Below are 18,775 nucleotides of genomic sequence, written 5' to 3' on the forward strand. Positions count from 1 at the left end.
TTGGCAGACCAACTAGACACTCGGAGAGAACATACCTCCAACCACAATACTGCATGTGCATGTAAAGAGATCAGATGCAACCAGATCATTGCACGGATCCACATCAAACTGCACCAGATAGTAGCACTCTGCACACATCTGATGTTTTCATTTCTCCAGAAATCCATCAACATTTTAATCTTGTAATGTGAAAGAAAGTGAAAACAAATCCTTGATCTGCCTCTTCAATCAAATCTGTTCCTCAGCTCATATATCCCATCCTCACACCAGGTTTCAAGAAAATCAGTTTAGTAGGTTGTGTACAATCCTGCTGACAGTCAAACCAACAACGATGAAAATATAAGCTCCTCGTATCCTCTGTTTGTCACCGTGTTCTATTAAAAGGTGTCAACCACGGCTCAACACCTCTGATTTACTTGCATGTTATGGAGCATTACGACCCCTCAGGTCATCTGCGACATGTTTACTCGGTGAATCAAAAGCCAAGCAAAGTGTAGCATCTTTTCCAACCTGAGGAACAAGCTCCCTGAACAGTAAAAACTGGAACTTCATTCAAATCAAGGCTTAAAACACTATTGTTTGCTTCAGCTCGTATAAGCTCTTTTGATCTTTAACTTTTCTCTTGCTTTTGTTTTTATTGCAGTTTCAATGTGTTCCTCTTGTGTTTCTAATTATTCTATGCCTTGAAAGGACTTTTAATTGCTTTTTTTTATTGTCTTTTAAATGTAGTTTTGATGTCCCCTTCGTCTGCCTAATCTTATTTATGTCTTTAATATTTTATTTTTTAATGCATTTCCATGACTTTATACAGCACTTTAATCTGTCTTGTGTGTAAGCTTGCCTTACCTATAAACAGCAAAATGTAATTCAAACCACAAAACATCGAAAAAAAAATATTTTTTTAATATTAAGGGAATGTGGGAATCATTTGCCTTCTGACTTTTCATGAGTTTAAACACTGAAACATGGTCATCAAATGTGTGTTTGTGCTGCAGAAGACATCTTTGCGTGTGTGTGTGCATGTGCAAGCATGCACACACGTCAATGACAAAAAAGCTGAAGGAGGAATAAGATGATTTGTAATTGAAGATCAGATCAAACAGATCAAAGCTCCTGCAAACACACACGTGCGCACCCTATGCCTAACCTTAACCATGGCCAATTTGTGCCTAATACAAACCTTAAAGGGATAGTTCACAGAAAAATGAAAATTCACTCATTATCTTCTCACCGCTATGCCGATGGAGGGGTGGGTGATGTTGTTTGAATGTGTGTTGCAGCCAAATCCAATACAATTGAAGTTAACGGGACGACTTCTTCAGACGCGTTGTTTTATCACGTTTGAAGAAGGGGTCACTTTGACTGCAACACTGTTTACCCCTGAGAGTAGATAATGAGTGAATTTTCATTTTCTGTTAACTATCTCTTTAACTTAACCTCCATTCACATCTTACCCCTAACCTTAACCAGGAGCTCACTGTGAGGTACTGGTCCAGACAAGGTCAGTGTTGATGCTGGAAAAGGTCCCACACACACACACACACACACACACACACACACACACAGAATAGAGACATGGTTGATGTGCACTGTAATACGTTAGCAGATCCCAGCATGTGTGTTTGTTTGAAGATTCCCATGCTTCCAGGTTTCGAGCGCTCAAATGCCGCCGGCTGACCTCAGCTGAGCAGCACGAAGATGTCTCTTACTAATGTGATTCATCCTCTCTGAATGGCTGTGACCACAACACAGGAGCACAGTGACATCTGATCGGCTGCAGAAAAGGCCGTTCTCCATCGAGAGAGGATGAGTCAGTGGCTCTGTGGGTTCAGCTCATCCCAGAGCAGAGGACGCACAATGAAAGTCAATGACTTACATGGAGGCACAGTCAGCAGAGTCAACAGAAAACTATGTCTTAATTGTGGCGTATTATAGGATGAAAAAAGCAGCCGCACACGTTGTTGTTCCAGGAGTCGGTTTGATGACATTGTTTGTGCTGAAAAGAAAAACAGGTCTGACACTGATGGCTTTAAAACTTCAAAGAGAGTAACTGTTAATTATATTCTTCCTAATGGCAAATTCCCCCAATGTGGATGAATAAAGGATTATCTTATTTTATTCCTACGCACAGCAACAGGCAAAGTAACTTTGAGTTAATTTTTTACAAAACAATGAATGATTTCATGATTATCTCCAGAAAGACTTTTGTACAACTCCCTTCAAACCAAGGTAAGTTTATTACTTAATTGTGAGTTTTGTGCTCTTCTGTTGACACATTTTCACAGATATTTAGCTGATCTGCTGTGTGCTGACTAAATGATTCAAGATTCTGTTTCTGTTGTGAATTTACAGGTCACATACACTTTCCTTTGATTATGTCTTTTAGGGGAATGCGCACAATGAAAGAGACGGAACCGAAATGAGAAAGTCTGGTCTCGGGAGAATTTGTGTCACCAGCTTGTCCCGCCCTTTCGCTGTCACAGAGTAGCAGACGGATGCAACGAGAAAGTTTTAATACCCCTTGTGTTTTATACCATTAGCTGTCTGGTTGGGTTGAGGCCTGATACTTACATTTAAAAGTGTACGACTCAGCCCTTTGCTGCCAGTCTTCCCCATTCTCCATCAGTTTAACACTTGGACCATCAGGGCGTAGGTGCAATGCCCAAAATATATCTTGAAGTGTAAGCATCCGACATTTTGGTCTTGTCGCTTGCCTTGCCATTATTTCTGAAAAACAGTCACTGAAGTGCAATGAATCCTGGAATGACTTGGCCCTGAGAAGGATCCACCCGCCGTTGCTCAGGGATGGAAGGTCGCATTTGTCAGCCTTCGAAATGAGACAGCCTGGTTGTGCCGCTGTGATGCAGTCAGTCTTCAAATTCAGCCTCCGACGGATGAGACAGCTCATGAAACGTCTTTGATTTCATGTTATTTGGTCTAACGTCAAGAATCTACTTTCGCCTTGCCTCTGTATACTGTATATCACTGTTTCCAAAAATGTGTCCACATTTGCTTTGGATTTACCTGAAAACAAACCAGGTCTGTCTTTAATACATGACCTTCCACAGAGGCTGTAAACTGGTCTGGACTGAGCTACTCTAACAAACTCACTGACTCTCAAGTTGCTGGATACACAATGCAAAAATAAACCTGCCTCTAATCTCAGCAAGAAGCAGCAAAACACATTTACAACATCAGAGCACTTATTCACCTAAATCCACAGGATGCAGGACTGTCTGGGTTTCGATAAGAGAATTTAAAAAAAACTTATTTTGGCTTTTCTGGCATGACCAATTTCCACACAAGCGTGTTAAGTTTGTGAGGGAGAGCAGCCAGCTCTGTTGAATTCACACAAACACGTAGCTCTCCAGGTCTGAGCCGAGGAATCCGACATCTTCATGAGCCCGCTGCTCAGACAGCAATGAACACGAGGACATACAGAGAAAAGGCAGATAAGGCAAATGAATCATACTTTGCATCAAGACAGCAGCGTAGTACAAACACGCACGCCACCAGACAGACTGTCCAGATTTATCTGGAGATTGAGGTGAAGCACAAAGTGTTATTCAGAGTGGATGAGTGAGCCCAGTGTACCTGCTCTGATCTACAAACAAACCACTGAGCAAGACTGGGCCTTTTTATCCGTGTGTGTTACAACGTGTCCGAGCATGTTCGTGTGAGGACTGGAAGAGATGTACATGAAGAGGGAAAGACCATGTTAATCTGTCCCATTTCCAAACGATTCTCCACATGAGCTTAAACCTTCTGGATTGATGGAAAAGTGACTGACAACTCTGAAAGAAAAGTTTCTTGTGAAAAAAGGGTAAAAGCCCTTTGGATGTTTTCTTTTTCCCCTCTGTCTTTAGTTTCAATAAAGGAGGCACTGTTTTAAAAAGTGAAAACAGTCGTTTGCTCCAAAGTGGCACAGACGAGAGGAGAGGAAGAGGAGAGGCAAATCAAAAGAGGGGAAGAGGAAGACAAAATAAATTATGAGGGAAACAAACAATTAAGTGAAAAGGATGAAATAAAGTAAAAGAAAGGAAAGGAAAGAAACAGAAAAGAAAGGATGAAGAGAAAGGAAAGCAAAGCAAAGGAAAAGACGAAGGAAAGCATGAAGGAAAGGATGAAGGAAAGCAAAGGATGAAGGAAAGCATGAAGGAAAGGAAAAGAAAGGCGCATTAAGACCATGAGTCATTTTAATCTGTTTTGCCTGGACTCAGGTTCAGTTTCCCATCAGCCTTTATCTCAGTGTATTTCTTCCCTCACGTCGATAAACACACCCCTCCCTGCATATACATATTGGTTGACAAACACATATTCATCCGGAGAAAATCCAGCCCTGCTCTTATAAATCTCACAGAACCCTGCTGAACTACAACAAAAGACAAGCCCCTCTTCCCGTCTATCTCTCCATCTACGTTTTCCTCTCCATCATCTCTCTCTCTCTCTCTCTGTTTCTCTCCGTTACCTCCACGAGGCTTAAAAGTCAATATTTGAGGATCTGTTGCAGCTCTTGAACACTTCAAAGAGCACAGAGCTCTGCTGTGAACACAGCCTTTAATATGCCGTTCAGGAAAAGAAGCAGAGAGGGTCACAGGGAAGTAAGTGTGTGAGTGTGAGTGTGTGTAGGTCATATATCCTTTCATACATGCTGCACATTTAGAAACACAGGTCAGTTTTAGCTCACGTTTAAGGTTTGCAGAGCATGCACACATACATACCAGAGGAGAGCAGGCTGCCACAGTTTTAAGAGCCCGAGTGAAAATAATAACATCATAATAAAGCTTTCATTAGCTTTCAAAGGTGGCTCTGTGTGAGGCTGTTGAAGGTTTCCTGTGGCTGGCCTTGGGGAGCTGTTAGATGCCAGTGAATGAGCTGACAGGGCTGTCGTAAGCCTCAATGGAGGGGCTAATGCACACAGCAAGCTAGTGATTACTCTATTGAACTGAATAATTACATTAGATTTATGAAAAGATGATACGGAACATTTGGTTCAAGGATCTGTTCGTGGTAAGCTGTGTAATTTGACTCCGGTGAGGAAGCAGGGAAACAACTCAGGTCTTAACTTCACTGCAAAGAATGTGGCTGTTGTAGAAAAGTCTTCAGAGAGGAAAACGGAGAAAGACAGAAGACTCAGATGGGTTTTGTCATCTTGTCCCAGCTCTCATCTTCTCTAGTGTGTACATTAATGAGTTGTTGCTGTCTTCTTTTTGAATATAAAGTTTTTACCTTCACAATAACAGATTTACACTTTAATAGAAACACGATGCACTCTGAAATTATCTCCACTTCCTCTCGCTATTCAAAAACAAAGCTAAAATGTCTATGAATGCTGCCACCTTGCACATTTGGACCCAAAGTCTAGAGATCAGGGGATGGAGCCTCGATGGTCAAATAGATAATTCATCTTATTATAAAAATGAACACTTCAACAAACATCAGTGTGATAAGAACTTCCTAAAAATAGACACCATTTGTTTTCTTTTTTCATATGTATGGTTGTATATATCTCTGCACATATGGATGGATATATCATTTGTGTGTACCTTATTTTGTTTGTTTTACCTGATAACATGAAGCACTTTGTAACTGTGTGTTTTAAAAAGTGCTATACAAATAAAGTATTATTATTTAGGAGTTTGTGGCACATGCATAACAATCAAGAATGTGGTAAGATTAGAGCTGAGCCATGAGACAAATCAGAAGAGAATTATATATAACAGACTTATCACCCGTACTGAACAGGCCATGAGACACTGGACTCTCTCAGCAGTAAAAACAACATTCATTTGTCACTCGTGCCAAGATATTGTGATAAGCAGGACAATTATGCCATTATATCTCTGCCATGCAGGGGAGAAGGACAGGATGAGGGGGAAGAGAGTGAGAGGGGAGAGTGGGGAAGCAGACAGTGGGCTTGGTGTGTTGCTGTGTGTTGCTGTGTTTAGGATTTCAACGCCCAGACGACTACAGTCCAGTCCCTGGAGACTCCTTCCTTGCTTAGGAAATACTTCCTCCCCTCACACTGACGGAAGATTTCTCTTCTCCGAACAACCGCAGTGAAACATAGAAGCACAATCCAGAGAAACACGCCGAGAGACCGAGTGAGCTGGGAAAAAAACTTGACACTGATGTTTTCATGAAAACAGCAGCGAGGTTCTGCTGAAATCATCACTGCAGTTTCCTCTCGGGATCAGTTGTAGAAAGTCCTTTTTCTCAGTAAAAATGTTTTTAACATAGACAACAGTCCTATTTGTGTCTGCCCCCCGAGTTAGATGTCTAAATTATTTGAAGAATGACTGGTTAAAGTTGAGGGCTACTTCCAGGAAAAGTGCCTATTATGGCCCGAACCATTCACTTTACATACCACCGAATCAAAGTAACGTGGTTTGTGTGGAAAGCTGGGAGTGTGAGCTCAGTCTTTGCTGTTCATTGCTAACTGTTGCACATTTTTTGTAGCTGCACGGTCAGCTCTCCTACACAAACATCACACTGTAATATTACCCTGCTGGAGTCCACACAGCTCAACACCATGTCACTCTGGAAAAGGAAAAGAATATGTGAATCTGTCATAAAGACACAGTTCATGTTTAGCAGTGTGCTTTGTCATCTAATCTAGAAAATGGCCCTAAGACAACAGCCAGCAGCCATGAATCTCCATTTCAAACAATGCAAAGTGCTGACAAGGGTGTGTATTTTTAGGGTTCATCTCTATGCTGTGAGTGGCTACAGTGCAGAGTGTGGAGATATATATATATATATTTATACACGTGTGTGTGTGTGTGTGTGTGTGTGTGTGTGTGTGTGTGTGTGTCTCTAATATAATACGATGGACAACATATGGACATCAACGTCATATATCAGTCATTACATTTCACACACTTTTAATAGCATCAAAACAACTAATTTAAACAAAATGTATCTGACACAAAACACTTGATGTGAAATGGGCAGACATAACAGTGGTATCCATCTTTTTATCTACTCCTCAGCCAGAAAACAAATGAGCTACTTCCCCAAAATTGTCTGACTACTCCTGCAAGCACTGAAAATTATAACAAGATTAGAAAAGTCTGGTATGAAAACAGTCCAACTACTTTGCAGCAGAACGAACGCCTGGATTATTGAGGGGTATTGACTCTGAATAATCCTGCTTCCCTCTAAATCCTCATCCTCTGACTTCAAACACTGTGCAAAGACTTTCAATAGAATCTGGCATCCGCCCAACTTTCTCTCCATCAGTCGCTCATTCTTCTTCTTCGCATTCTTTTTCACTCTCTGTCCTCCCCTGGATCAACTGTCCAGCCCCGAATCACAAAGCCAAACCCAAATTCTGTGGGAATCTCGAGGAGAGGCCCCTGTGTTGCCTGGTGCACACACACACACACACACAGACACACAAACACACACAGAGGCACAAACACACATGGGCACACACTCCTCTTGTAAAAGTGACAACAAAGACGGCATGGCTGCAGACCCGGTGGACAAAGAGGGTCCCACACAAAGGAGCAGAGAGCAGGTTAGAAGGGATTTGAAGGCCAGCTGTGAGAATCTACCTATGAACTCTTCAAACAAATCCAACCACTATTTAATAGAATCAATTTATGCAAGTAACATCGCACATTATCCTGAGATCCATGGTCGATCACTTTTAGAGTCTGTTTTCACTCAACTTTTCCCACCTTTAAAAGCTTTTATGCCTGATAAAACAAGAGCTACGGTGGTAAGTGCAAATCACAAAAAACAGTGCATCCATCCAACAAGCCTCGTCAATAGCATGTTAGACATTAATGCTGTTGTGTTTTGCCATTTTTTGAAATGTGTCGCAGCGTTTTGTGATTTGTCGCACTGTTTTGATTGGCAGCTGTGATTTGCAGTTCAGGGCCACTGTAGATTAGACTGAGAGAAAAAACAAAAAGCCTTAACAAACCCAGGTTGTGATAAATAAACAACACAAAAATGCAAAATACTCACCCCTGAATATTTCATCAACATTACAACTGTTCATATTGGCAGAGATGTGAATTTGCAACAGCTTGTTTAACAACAGACTAAAAAAGGATTCACACCACCAGATTCTTCTGTGTGAAAGTAGTCGTGACTAAAACAACTGTTCAAATAATCGGTGCAATTATCGTAAAAAAGACCTTAAGACTAAAATAGTGACCTGAAGATGCTGCGATAGGAAAAGTTAAAGGTAACCAAAGTTATTTCAGTTATTCCTGAGGAGGTTCATAAATGTTGTTCCCAAATTTTGTTTAATTCAAAAAGAGACATTTCCCTCAAAACCACAAATATCAACCGTATGATATCTGTGCAAAGGTTTGTGCTAATCCATCCTGTTGAGATACTCACAGGAGAAGTGAAAACATTTACCTGTTGGTGGCACTAGAGGAGAAGTCAGGAGTCTTAAGGATTCACACTCTGGGCTCCAAAAAAGTCAAAAACTCCATCTAACAGTTATTGAGATATTTCAGTCTGGAGTCTGGACCAAAGTGGTCATCCAACTGACCAACTGACACACACAGATCAACATCCCTACAGTCAGGTGCCACTGGTGTGGCTAAAAAAAACCTTTAAAGATCTACAAATATGCCACCACGATGGTTTATTGTGGATACCCTGCAATCTTTTTAAAGAGACAACATCTGCTATGTTACAAAAGCTTGAACTACAAAATATGTTTGTTTATATAGCTCGCTTTCCCCCCATATCTCTCATATTGTATTTTCTCTACACCCAGAAACTATTTTTGACACAATAAAACAAAAAGGCAGCTTCTATGTGAGGCAGCCTGGTGTCGGTTGAGAGGCCTGTAACATGAGGAATGCTCATTTTCAAGACAAAAGATGCTAAAATGCAGAGTCCTATAAAAAGCAGCATATTTTCCCTGACTGAGGCAAGCAGCCAATTTGTGACCAACTTAGAAACTTTACTGGCAGGGAACAGTGTGTTACTGTAGTCAGCGATGCAGTGCTGTTCAGGGCTGGTCACCACCGCACAATATCTGTCCTTGGTAAGAAATGATTGTTTTGAACTTGAAATTCTCGGACAAATGCGGATCGCAAAGGAGCACTTAGGTGAGCGTGGTGGCTCCTCCGGCTCTGCTTTTTACGCAACTTATTGCTCAACATTCACTTGAAGAGCAGCCAGGGCATCACACTGAGATATCCAAGCAACTGCACCAGGAAAAAAAAAACAACTGGGCAGCAGGGAAATGAGATAATCCGAAATATGTCTTTTTGTGTCAAGACTATGGCAAGTTTCCACAAATGAATCCTGCATCAATAGTAATCTCTTATCGTACGTTAGCGTAATCGCAAAGTTCCATCACTTTTAAAATGTCTTTCTCATCTTTCACCTACGCAATTTCTATCAATTAAATTCAGTTTTATTTGTAAAGTGCCAAATCATAATACTTTTATTTATTCAATCTTTAATTAACCAGGAAAAGTCCTGTTAAAAAATCTCTTTTTCAAGTTAGTCCTGGTGAAGACAGGCAGCAACACAAACAAAGTACAGATGCATTAACTCAAGGCACTTAAAACTAATTCTAGAAAAACCCAACAGTTACCATATTCTAAACCACTTTGTGTGTGATCTCTTTTCAAGGTCGGATAAATGAACATAAAGATCGTCGTGTGAAACAGCTGACACTGGATTTGTGGTAATTTGGTGGAACAAGAATATACACCATGTAAATTTTGACACAGGCCCTTTGTTTCTCCAGCAGACAAAGTGTGTAATAATGCAGGACCTGCCTCAAGGCCCAAATACATTAGGATTTAATGAAGAAAGGGCCTTGGGATTCCCTAAAGAGCCTCTGGCCCTGAGGCAGTTGGTCGCTTTGCCCAATTGGAAATCCAGCCGTGCCTCCAGGGGCTTGAAGACTCATACCAGGCTTTCAGCAACACAAGAAACATATGGTAGAACAGATCACACAGTTCATTTAGATGATAAATTAGATTCACTACTAACATAAACGGGGGTGTGATTGATCTTGAAGGCGTCACAAGATCATGACATTACATTTTCTCCTCCTAATACTCATCTCCCCTGCTAACATAGATCATCACTATGTTGAGAATACAATAGAATGATTGTCTACTAGATGGTGGTGCTGATGGGCCAATTTATATCAAATCTCTATCAAAGGATCTTTCATACGTGACATTATTTGGGGGGGAAACTATTTATGTGAGCTACCAGCATGGTGGATGAAGAGCTGGGGCCAAAAAAGGACTTAATATCAGTAGTGTGGCAGTAGTTCGGCTGTGCAGTCACATATTAGTCAAAGTAAAAGAAAGCAAATCTGTAAGGTTTATCAGGCATAAAGTTCATAAAGTTTAACTCTGCTTTTATTGAGCATTTGGAAAACAGTGTCTGATGTAAAATTGTGTTTTAAATTGTGCAAGGTTCATATGATAGAGTCCGGATATTCTCAATATTTTAAAATTGGGAGGAAAGGTCTTAATTCAGATCATGGGGCATAATTCTGAGAAGATCTTATTAGAGTCTAATCATGAAATACATATCAAACGAATGCCTTAAAATAACCAAACAAAAAACAACTGATGTCCGTCCATTTATCTCCCATTGCTGTGGTTTTGAATCTTCCAGTAAAAACTAAAAGATGAAGTGTTCCTCTGTGGTTGATAAGATTCTCCTGCTTCTTTATGTCGATAATCCATTTGTAAACAAACCGGATTAGTTGAAAAATGTTCCATCACAAAGCTGAAAAAAAAACACTGTTTTTCTAAGCTCATGAAAAGCAAACATCACACTCAGATCTCAGCTGGTATCCACATCCTCTGATATTTGCTTGAGTTTAATCCCCATGTCTTCTTTGCGGTCAAATTTGTCACCGATGAAATTACAACTCATCTCAACATCTTAATGCCACTAGATGTATAATGTCTTTCTTCTTTTATTCGAATCAAATTAAAAATGTTCTTTTATAGGACTCAAACCCAGCATGTTGTGGTTACATGGAATGGGCGTTAACCAACCGAGAGCTGACTTTACTGGACTCAACAAAACCACTGAAATAGAAACTCAACTGCAAGAAAAAAAATTATCATCTTTCTAATAAGCAGCGATCAAAACAACCCCCACTCCTCCCCTAACTTGGACCTCCCTGGCACAGAGCGTGTTGTACTAATTTGACGGCTGATTGCGGCCTGCTCTCAGTCGAGCTGTGGGGGCCGCTGCCATTCAACTCGGCTCCTTTTTTTCAATTCAGAGAGTAAAAGATGTGCGGTGGATCCTTTAAAAGCTGGTAAACAGAAACACAATTAGCATGTATGGGTGCAAACGGCTAATCCGGAGCACAACAAGTCGCTTTGCTCTTCAGCCATACCAGCTCTCAGTCCTGTGACCGTTTGATCTCACATTCATCTGCACCACTTGTGCTCCTGACAAAAGCAGACGCTCACAATTAGGAGCGATGCAAATTTTTTTTTTAAAGCAAAGCCTGCTTCTGCTGGATTCATGAGCCTCATGTTGACAAGAGCTTTTCTTTTTTCTTCCCAGGCTGGAAACCAAAATGATTGGAAGGAAGCCCACAAGCCACAGAGTGTTAATGGTCACAACAGCTTCATGCCATGCACGTTTAAGAAACAGTAGCATTACATGTATAGCAGCTGGTCTCAACTCGCTCATCCTGTGGTTGGAGGTGGCTTTGAGATGAATTGGAAGAAAACAGATTTTCAATATTGCCCATTTGTTGTGTTTTCAGGTTTTTCACATTTCTGCCTTTGTGCTTACTGTAGTGTAGTGCCCGTTGTAAACACGCCTGTTTGGAGTGGGCCCTTTGCTTGGCCTGTGGTATCGCTGGTTGCTGCTTTCTTGTGAAACACTCAAAATAGGCAAAAACACTGTATGAAGCTTTGGTTATTTTGAGTCATAAAAGATGATGTATTTGAATTGTATGTAACGAGCTGGAATAAGACGACAATTATTTTTGATTTAGCATGAAGACAAAGAAATGTGGAAACGGGTTGAGTGGGTCTGTCCAAAGTTTGGAAATTAAAGTGTTTTATGCATGGACGAACAGAAATGTTGAAATGACAGCTGCGGCTGTAGCCTCATATCCAAAGACAAATGTGTTTTCTCAATATAATACTTTTTCTTTTGAGGGGTCACAAGCCGCAATGTTCAAATCTGCTGGTTTAGAGATCATATTGTTTAGGATCAATTACATGTGATATATACTCATGACAAATAATGAGTGCTTTACTACTTCTCAGAGTTTCTTAGTTGTGAGTTAATTCAGGTTCAGTTGACTCACTATGACTCACTGCTGCAGCAGTTATAACAAAATCCTTCCCTCCTTAAATCACACAGGAGCAGCTCTGATTATTTTATTCAGACGCAAGAGTAACATTCACTTGCAGTCGGCATAAGGCAGTACATGGCTTTTCAAATAGTCCCTCAGATGAAAACTCGTCCCAGAGGAAGCCGCTCCTCTGATCTGCTGATCTCAGACCGTTTCTCTGTGATTCGAGCGGCCCCTCCTCACACCCTCTCTCTGGCATTTCAACAGCTGATTCATCGTGGGCTCTGTTTGAGTTTTATTTGACTCCTGCCCTACGGGACGCTGGGATTGCACAGGTTGGTTGCCATGGATGTAGGACAAACCTCCGCAGGATGAAGAAAGATCTCCCCCTAAAGCCCAGCTCAGCAGGCTTGCATATTTGTGCATTGTGTGGACAATGTGCAGGAACCTCACAAGCGGTGAATGAAAACATGCCGTCCTGAGAGACTCACTGACAGGCCAGGAGCAGGAGGGAGGGGTGAAAGTGATGTTCTGGAAAGCTCAAAGGCCGTCTGCCTGACAGGATGCCATCAACATAGTCTATTTTCTTTGTTTTTTTGTTTTTTTAACACCCTAGTTGCCCAACTATCTTTTGGATGTGAAATGACTTGAGAGCAGGGGGTCAGGTTCATTTGAGGACGACGTATTGAAACATTGCCGCACAATTCTCTGAAGAAAAAGAGAAAAAAGAAATGAACCATTACTGCGGGATGAGCTGTGCTTTGAAGCTCTCCTCGTAATTAACAGCTCGAGCGCTTGTTTTCATTTATTTGAGATACACATTATGCTGAAAATACTGGGTCCCCCCCCCCGCTTTTTTAAATAAAGGATGCCCTTGAAGTCTTTTTGGGCCCATTACAAGCACAATAACATAAGCATCAAGTCCCGCAGGAAAACATTTAAATAGCATTTTACGGGTTCGTTTTATTTCTTAGTGTCTCCTTAGAGTTTTACACTATTATCCATCTACATTCTTCTAATCCCTTCATCCCCCTCTCCCTTCAGCTGCATCATATAAAGATTCCCTAATTGAAGGCCTTGCACAAAACAAATGACCACATCACTCGTCCCTCTTCCTGTCTGAGGTCGAAATGCATTATACACTCTGCCTGTTCTGTGTTGTCTCTCAAATTACAGCACAGGCTGCCAATCATTTGGAGACTTGATCTTGTTTTCCTGCTCACTCACAACCCACCCTCTTTCAAAAACACCCATCTTTCCTGCCAATTCCCCCCAAAAGTGTTTATGATGAAGCAGAAGAGCTTGTCACTGTATTAATAATTATAATAATAATAATAATAAGTAGAAGTAAAATAAGAAGAGTTAAGGGCAGTCTTTTCAGTTACAGGGTGATCAATATAGTTATTGGCTCTTCTCCACCTAAGAGAATAATCTGAAAACATCTGAAACAAACTAACAGTCACACAAGATGAATATCAAACAATTCACTTGAATTAATTCAACATAACAGTCCCTTGGCAGAAAAGACACATTAAATGCTTGACTTCTGTTTCTTTTAGATCTGCACATGAACAGTGAAACTGTGAACAGACATTTCTGTCCCTCCTTGCTTCCCATACATATGGAGACAAAGTCTGAATCCTCTATGACCAAAACGAACAATGCCACAATGTGTACGCGTGTGGGTGTGTGTAAACACACACGTTTGGTTGTTGGGACCTTTCATCAGCAAAGATTTACTTGAAAAGAAAGACAAACAAATACTAAGCAGGTGGAAAAGAATAGTTAAGACTATAAAAACATTTTTCTGATGTTCTCCTTTGTGTATTTTCCTACAATAACCAATAAATAAGAAATATGAAAGGAATATATATATATGTGTATATATATATATATATATATATATATATATATATCGATTATACAATGAGGCCAATTAATAGACTATGGAAATAATTGCAGCCAATGCATGATAACCTGATGTAATATTGGGAGCAGTTATGTTGCCACTGTGACTTCAATATGTGACTTTAATTGCTAAACTTCTGTTGCCACTTGCATTGTGCAGCCTGGATGTTGGAGGCAGCTGCCAGTGTTTGCTGACTGATGAGAGCCGATGTTGACAGGGAACTCTGTTTGGTTTGGCAGGAGCGTTCACTGGCTGCCATTCCACGGATGAAACCATGTGAGCGCTGCTCATTTTGTGAGTGTTTTTCAAACAGCTACCAGCTCCTGCAGTCTAAATTGACTGCTGCTGCCCTTTGTAAACAAAAAATTCACAGTGCCTGGACTATCAAGAGAACTTTAAAAGTCAGAAAGAAAAATCCACCTTTAGAAATTTAAAAAAGGCTCCGCATCCTAAACGCCTGATGTTGCTCAATGTAACTTGGCTGAGCAGATATGATCTCTCACAAGAAGTGCCTAACACTTAAAGTCCCGTATATAAAGATGGAAGACAGGTCTCCACCTCCTTCCACTATCCAGAAATGAAGCCAAAAGATCCTGGATAAAAAAAACTGCTATCTTGCTGCAATGACGTCATTAGGAGGTGGTGTTCTAAAAACACATCAGTGCGCAACACTGGGTTAAATTTCCTTTCATTCCAATGAATGTAGTTTGTTTTTGAGTCAACCCCCAACTAAAAACTTGAATACCAAATGTGTACTCATCCACAGCGATATAGACCACAAGAAATCACAGAATTTATTCTGCTGTTTTATATTAGTCACTGATTATTATAAATGAACATCCTTAGTAACAACAAATGTGCCTGGCGATGGGTCATGGATGGGATAGGTTAAAAAGTTAGAAAGTATTGAGCTGTGTTTAGCTGATTTTGCTTTTCACCACAGTATTTCACAAGATAAAAAATATAATAACACAAACCTTGTACTTTAAAACCCAACATCCCAAGATGTTTCATCAGGCTAGCAATGTTTGAGACTTTGGTTGAAGTATTTAGAAAAGGTAGCGACTATCTCCATAAACATCAGCACAGATGCAAAGTGTTTTAATTCAATGTCAAAACCTGAGTACACACACACATGAAACGTCTGATGACAAAAGAGGGCATGGCCCCTGCAAACCGCCACTAAAACACCGTGATTACGTGAGACTCTCCTATAAATCATTTGAGTTGAGGAGGAGGATAAGAGCACGTCTTTAAACTGAGAGACGTCGTTAAAGGGAATTGGCTTAATGACATGTCTGTACATTCAAGTCATAAGCTCTGTGTTTGTTGCCCACCCATTTCAGCCATCACATGACAGCTTACAGCTCAAGTGGGAGAAACATCCCACTCTGGGCAGGGACGGCAAATAGACAGAGGCAAGTTGCAGCCTGCCACTCAGCTGTCAGTCACCGCTGAGTGAAATAATGGCGAGGAATGGAAGTCGCTGAGGAAGAATGAGGTTGAACAGTGAAGTAGGGCACCTTGCAAAGGAAGGGAGGCTAAACTTCCAGTGCGTATCCCGATAGACGTTTACCCCAACAGACGGCCTCCTGAGTCTCCAACAGGAACAGCCAACCTGTCTCATGATCAGACTGTGGTGTTAGATCTGCACGGAGGACAGAGCTGACTGTGTTCGCTCTGTCTCACACTCACACACACACACACGCACACACACACTGACACACACACTGACACACACACACAGCCTCACACTGTTTTTATAGCACCCACACAAACCCTAACTCCTCAGCATATACTCAGAAGTACAAACAAACATCTACACGCATACAATTATCCACATAAACATTAGTGCTCTCATCTCGGCAGAGTTTATGAAGTTTAACCCTTACAAAAGCAAAACCAGTAAACCTACCTTGAAAACCGGCCACGTTGCGTGAGATTAGAAACTTCAGGCTGGTGCTGGACATCTGGAGAAGGTTCTGGATGTCTCTCCGAGCCGCCACCTGGTACTTCTCCTCCATCTTTTTGGTGCAGCAGGTCAGGTTCTTGGACGAGCACACCTGAAGGTCTGAACCTAAGAGTGATTCGGAATAAGTGTTATGATCTCAGAATATTGGTGATGAAGTTTAGGGTTAAAATTAGACTAAAGTATGAGGCGGGGTCATTTCTCCATGGGATTTGATTTAACAGCCCCACTTTGTGCCTCTCGTGTATTACTGTGACATTCCATTCAGAGAGATAACCCATGAAGAACATCCAGACAACGATTCCCTAAAAATGAAATTTTCCTCTGCTCTGAATTTACTCAATCATCAAAGACTCTTCCGAATACGTGCATGAAAAAATATTGCGTCTGCTCCAAGCTGTTTCTCAAACTGCAACTGCTGTTTCTTCCCAATCCAGTTGGTGGGAAGTAACATGTATTTGCTCTTTTTGTCAAATACAATAAAACCATTTAATTATCATCCATCCGTCGCTGACAATTATTTGGTCAGTGAAACATCAGAATCCATCACAATCCCCTGAAGCACAAACCAAATATTTGCTGTTTTTACACGACAAATTGACTAAATGACTAATTGATTAACTATTGATGTTCTAAATGAACTTAAAAAGGAAAATTTGGAATCAGATGAAACATCTTGTTACAGTGCAGCAAACATTTTTTATAAAATGAAATAGTATAATATATTTTCAGAACGGCTTTTATTTTCAAACTTATGCTTACATCTGTTAATCGAATATAGGCTAATGCTAATACATTACATAACTAGGGTATGCTGTCTTTGGAGTTCTCCACCTCACTTTACACATGTCACAGAGAAGTAATTCAATGGAATTTAACACCCTAAACTGCCTAAAGGGAGAAATAAGCTTTCCTTCTTTTAGCAGCATTCATTTAGAGTCTACAGACGTGTTAGCAGCACTGAGGTATTAGTATTTATTGGCTTAATATCAACTGTAAAACAAGTCGATGAAGTAAGGTGTATGCTCCCCAAAAGCAAAGCTAAATTGTCTTGATTGCCCCCTGGTGACTGGCTCCAGTATAGGTCATAAATCATGCCTCCTCCCTGTTATTGGATGGGATATGGACCAAACTAATAGGTCAATGAACACTTTAAAGAAAACAGTTGTCTCAAGGATTCATTTTCTGGTAAGTTTGGTTTTACTCAGTTATTTATTACTATTAAAATAGGTTGAAATGCCATGATTAACAGCTAAGACTGATGGCCAATGCATGAATTGGCTTCCTCCAGCGATTTCTACACTGCAGACTCTGGCTCCGAATTATGTCATCAGTGCAAGATGGCAGCATTCGTGTCCAGGATATTTTGGCCTCATTTCTGGATAGTGGGAGGATGTGGAGACGTGTTGTCCATCTTTATATACAGTCTATATTTACTGCAAGTCATCCTGAAGTCTGTGGCACAATTGTTTAGAAATTTCAGTAAATGTCATTCGGCTGGTGACATTACAAGAAAAGTCAAAGATCACTAAGGTCATATTGGCTTCATCCTCTGGGGACCATGAATGTCTGTACATAATTTAATGACAAACCATGTTGAAATGTTAGAGCCTGGACAAAAATGGTGGACCCATGAAAAGCCATTGAGGTGGTAGACAAACCGAAAACATCAGGGAAGAAGTTATACAACACTCGTGTTTTTCTTGCAGTAAAAAATGCTTAGATGGAGCGAGGAAACCAAAACATCAAGATCCTAAGGGAAGATCAGTCAAATCGTTATCACTTCACCAAAGCGGTTTTTCCACTCCAAACAAATGTAAGCAATCTGCGCACGTGCAGGGAAATCAAAACATCTGAAAAAGCCTAAAACTCTACAAAAGCCTGTCTGACATGCCTAGGCAGAGTGTGCATGGCTGTTGCCAGAGACGCTATCAGCTCCTTACAGGTTTCAAGAGGGGGGGAGCAAGGCGATGGCACACGTGGAGGAATTCAAACTCTTCCAGATAAGACAACATGAAAGCACTCCAGGCCTCCGTTTTCTAACCTTAACACTTCCCACAACCATTTCCACTTCCAACAACACAGACAACAGCTTTTCTTTGGCCGGGATGGCGGACTTCTCCGACTTGTTGTGTTCTGACCTTAACTGAAAGTTGCTTTGGACTTCTCACCGGGCAGGCAGTGCCAAACATCTCTCTCAGGTTCCTGGAATTTCTGGACGTTATTTTTCGCAGGCCCGCACTCACAGACAACTTCTGAAATCAAGGATCAACTCTTGCCATCTCCCATTGCGTTATCTGCTGTATTTCAGCACGTTCATCTGCATCCATGGGCAACAGTTTTTATCTCTGCAGCGTCCAGATGAATTAGGACTTGGGAGGACCTTATAGCTGCTGCCAGAAAGGTCACAAGAGGTGCAGCTTTAAATAGAAGCAAGTGTTTTTACAGGGTCAGTGGCTCCTGAATCAGGGGCTTATCTACACTCATACTGCAGGGGGCAGAGAAAGAGAAAGTCCTGTTCATTCTGCAATTCTGGAAAGATTTTAAAAAACACAGAGGTTTAAATCCGCACAGGCTCATTAAAGGGATAGGAGCCATGATGGCGTTATAAGGGTTA

General features: G+C 41.0%; 1 protein-coding gene across 3 annotated transcripts in view; it reads right to left on the reverse strand.

Annotated features, from left to right (window-relative positions):
* gpc5a (glypican 5a) overlaps window positions 1–18,775 on the reverse strand; it is a 116,888-nt gene that overhangs the window by 96,696 nt on the left and 1,417 nt on the right. For all 3 annotated transcript variants that reach the window (XM_069525236.1, XM_069525242.1, XM_069525245.1), the window contains exon 2: window positions 16,105–16,266. In XM_069525236.1, the coding sequence (XP_069381337.1) occupies window positions 16,105–16,266 (162 nt within the window). The remainder of the gene's footprint in view (window positions 1–16,104; window positions 16,267–18,775) is intronic.

This window comes from Paralichthys olivaceus, chromosome 1 (assembly GCF_024713975.1).
Source record: "Paralichthys olivaceus isolate ysfri-2021 chromosome 1, ASM2471397v2, whole genome shotgun sequence".
Lineage (NCBI taxonomy): Eukaryota > Metazoa > Chordata > Actinopteri > Pleuronectiformes > Paralichthyidae > Paralichthys > Paralichthys olivaceus.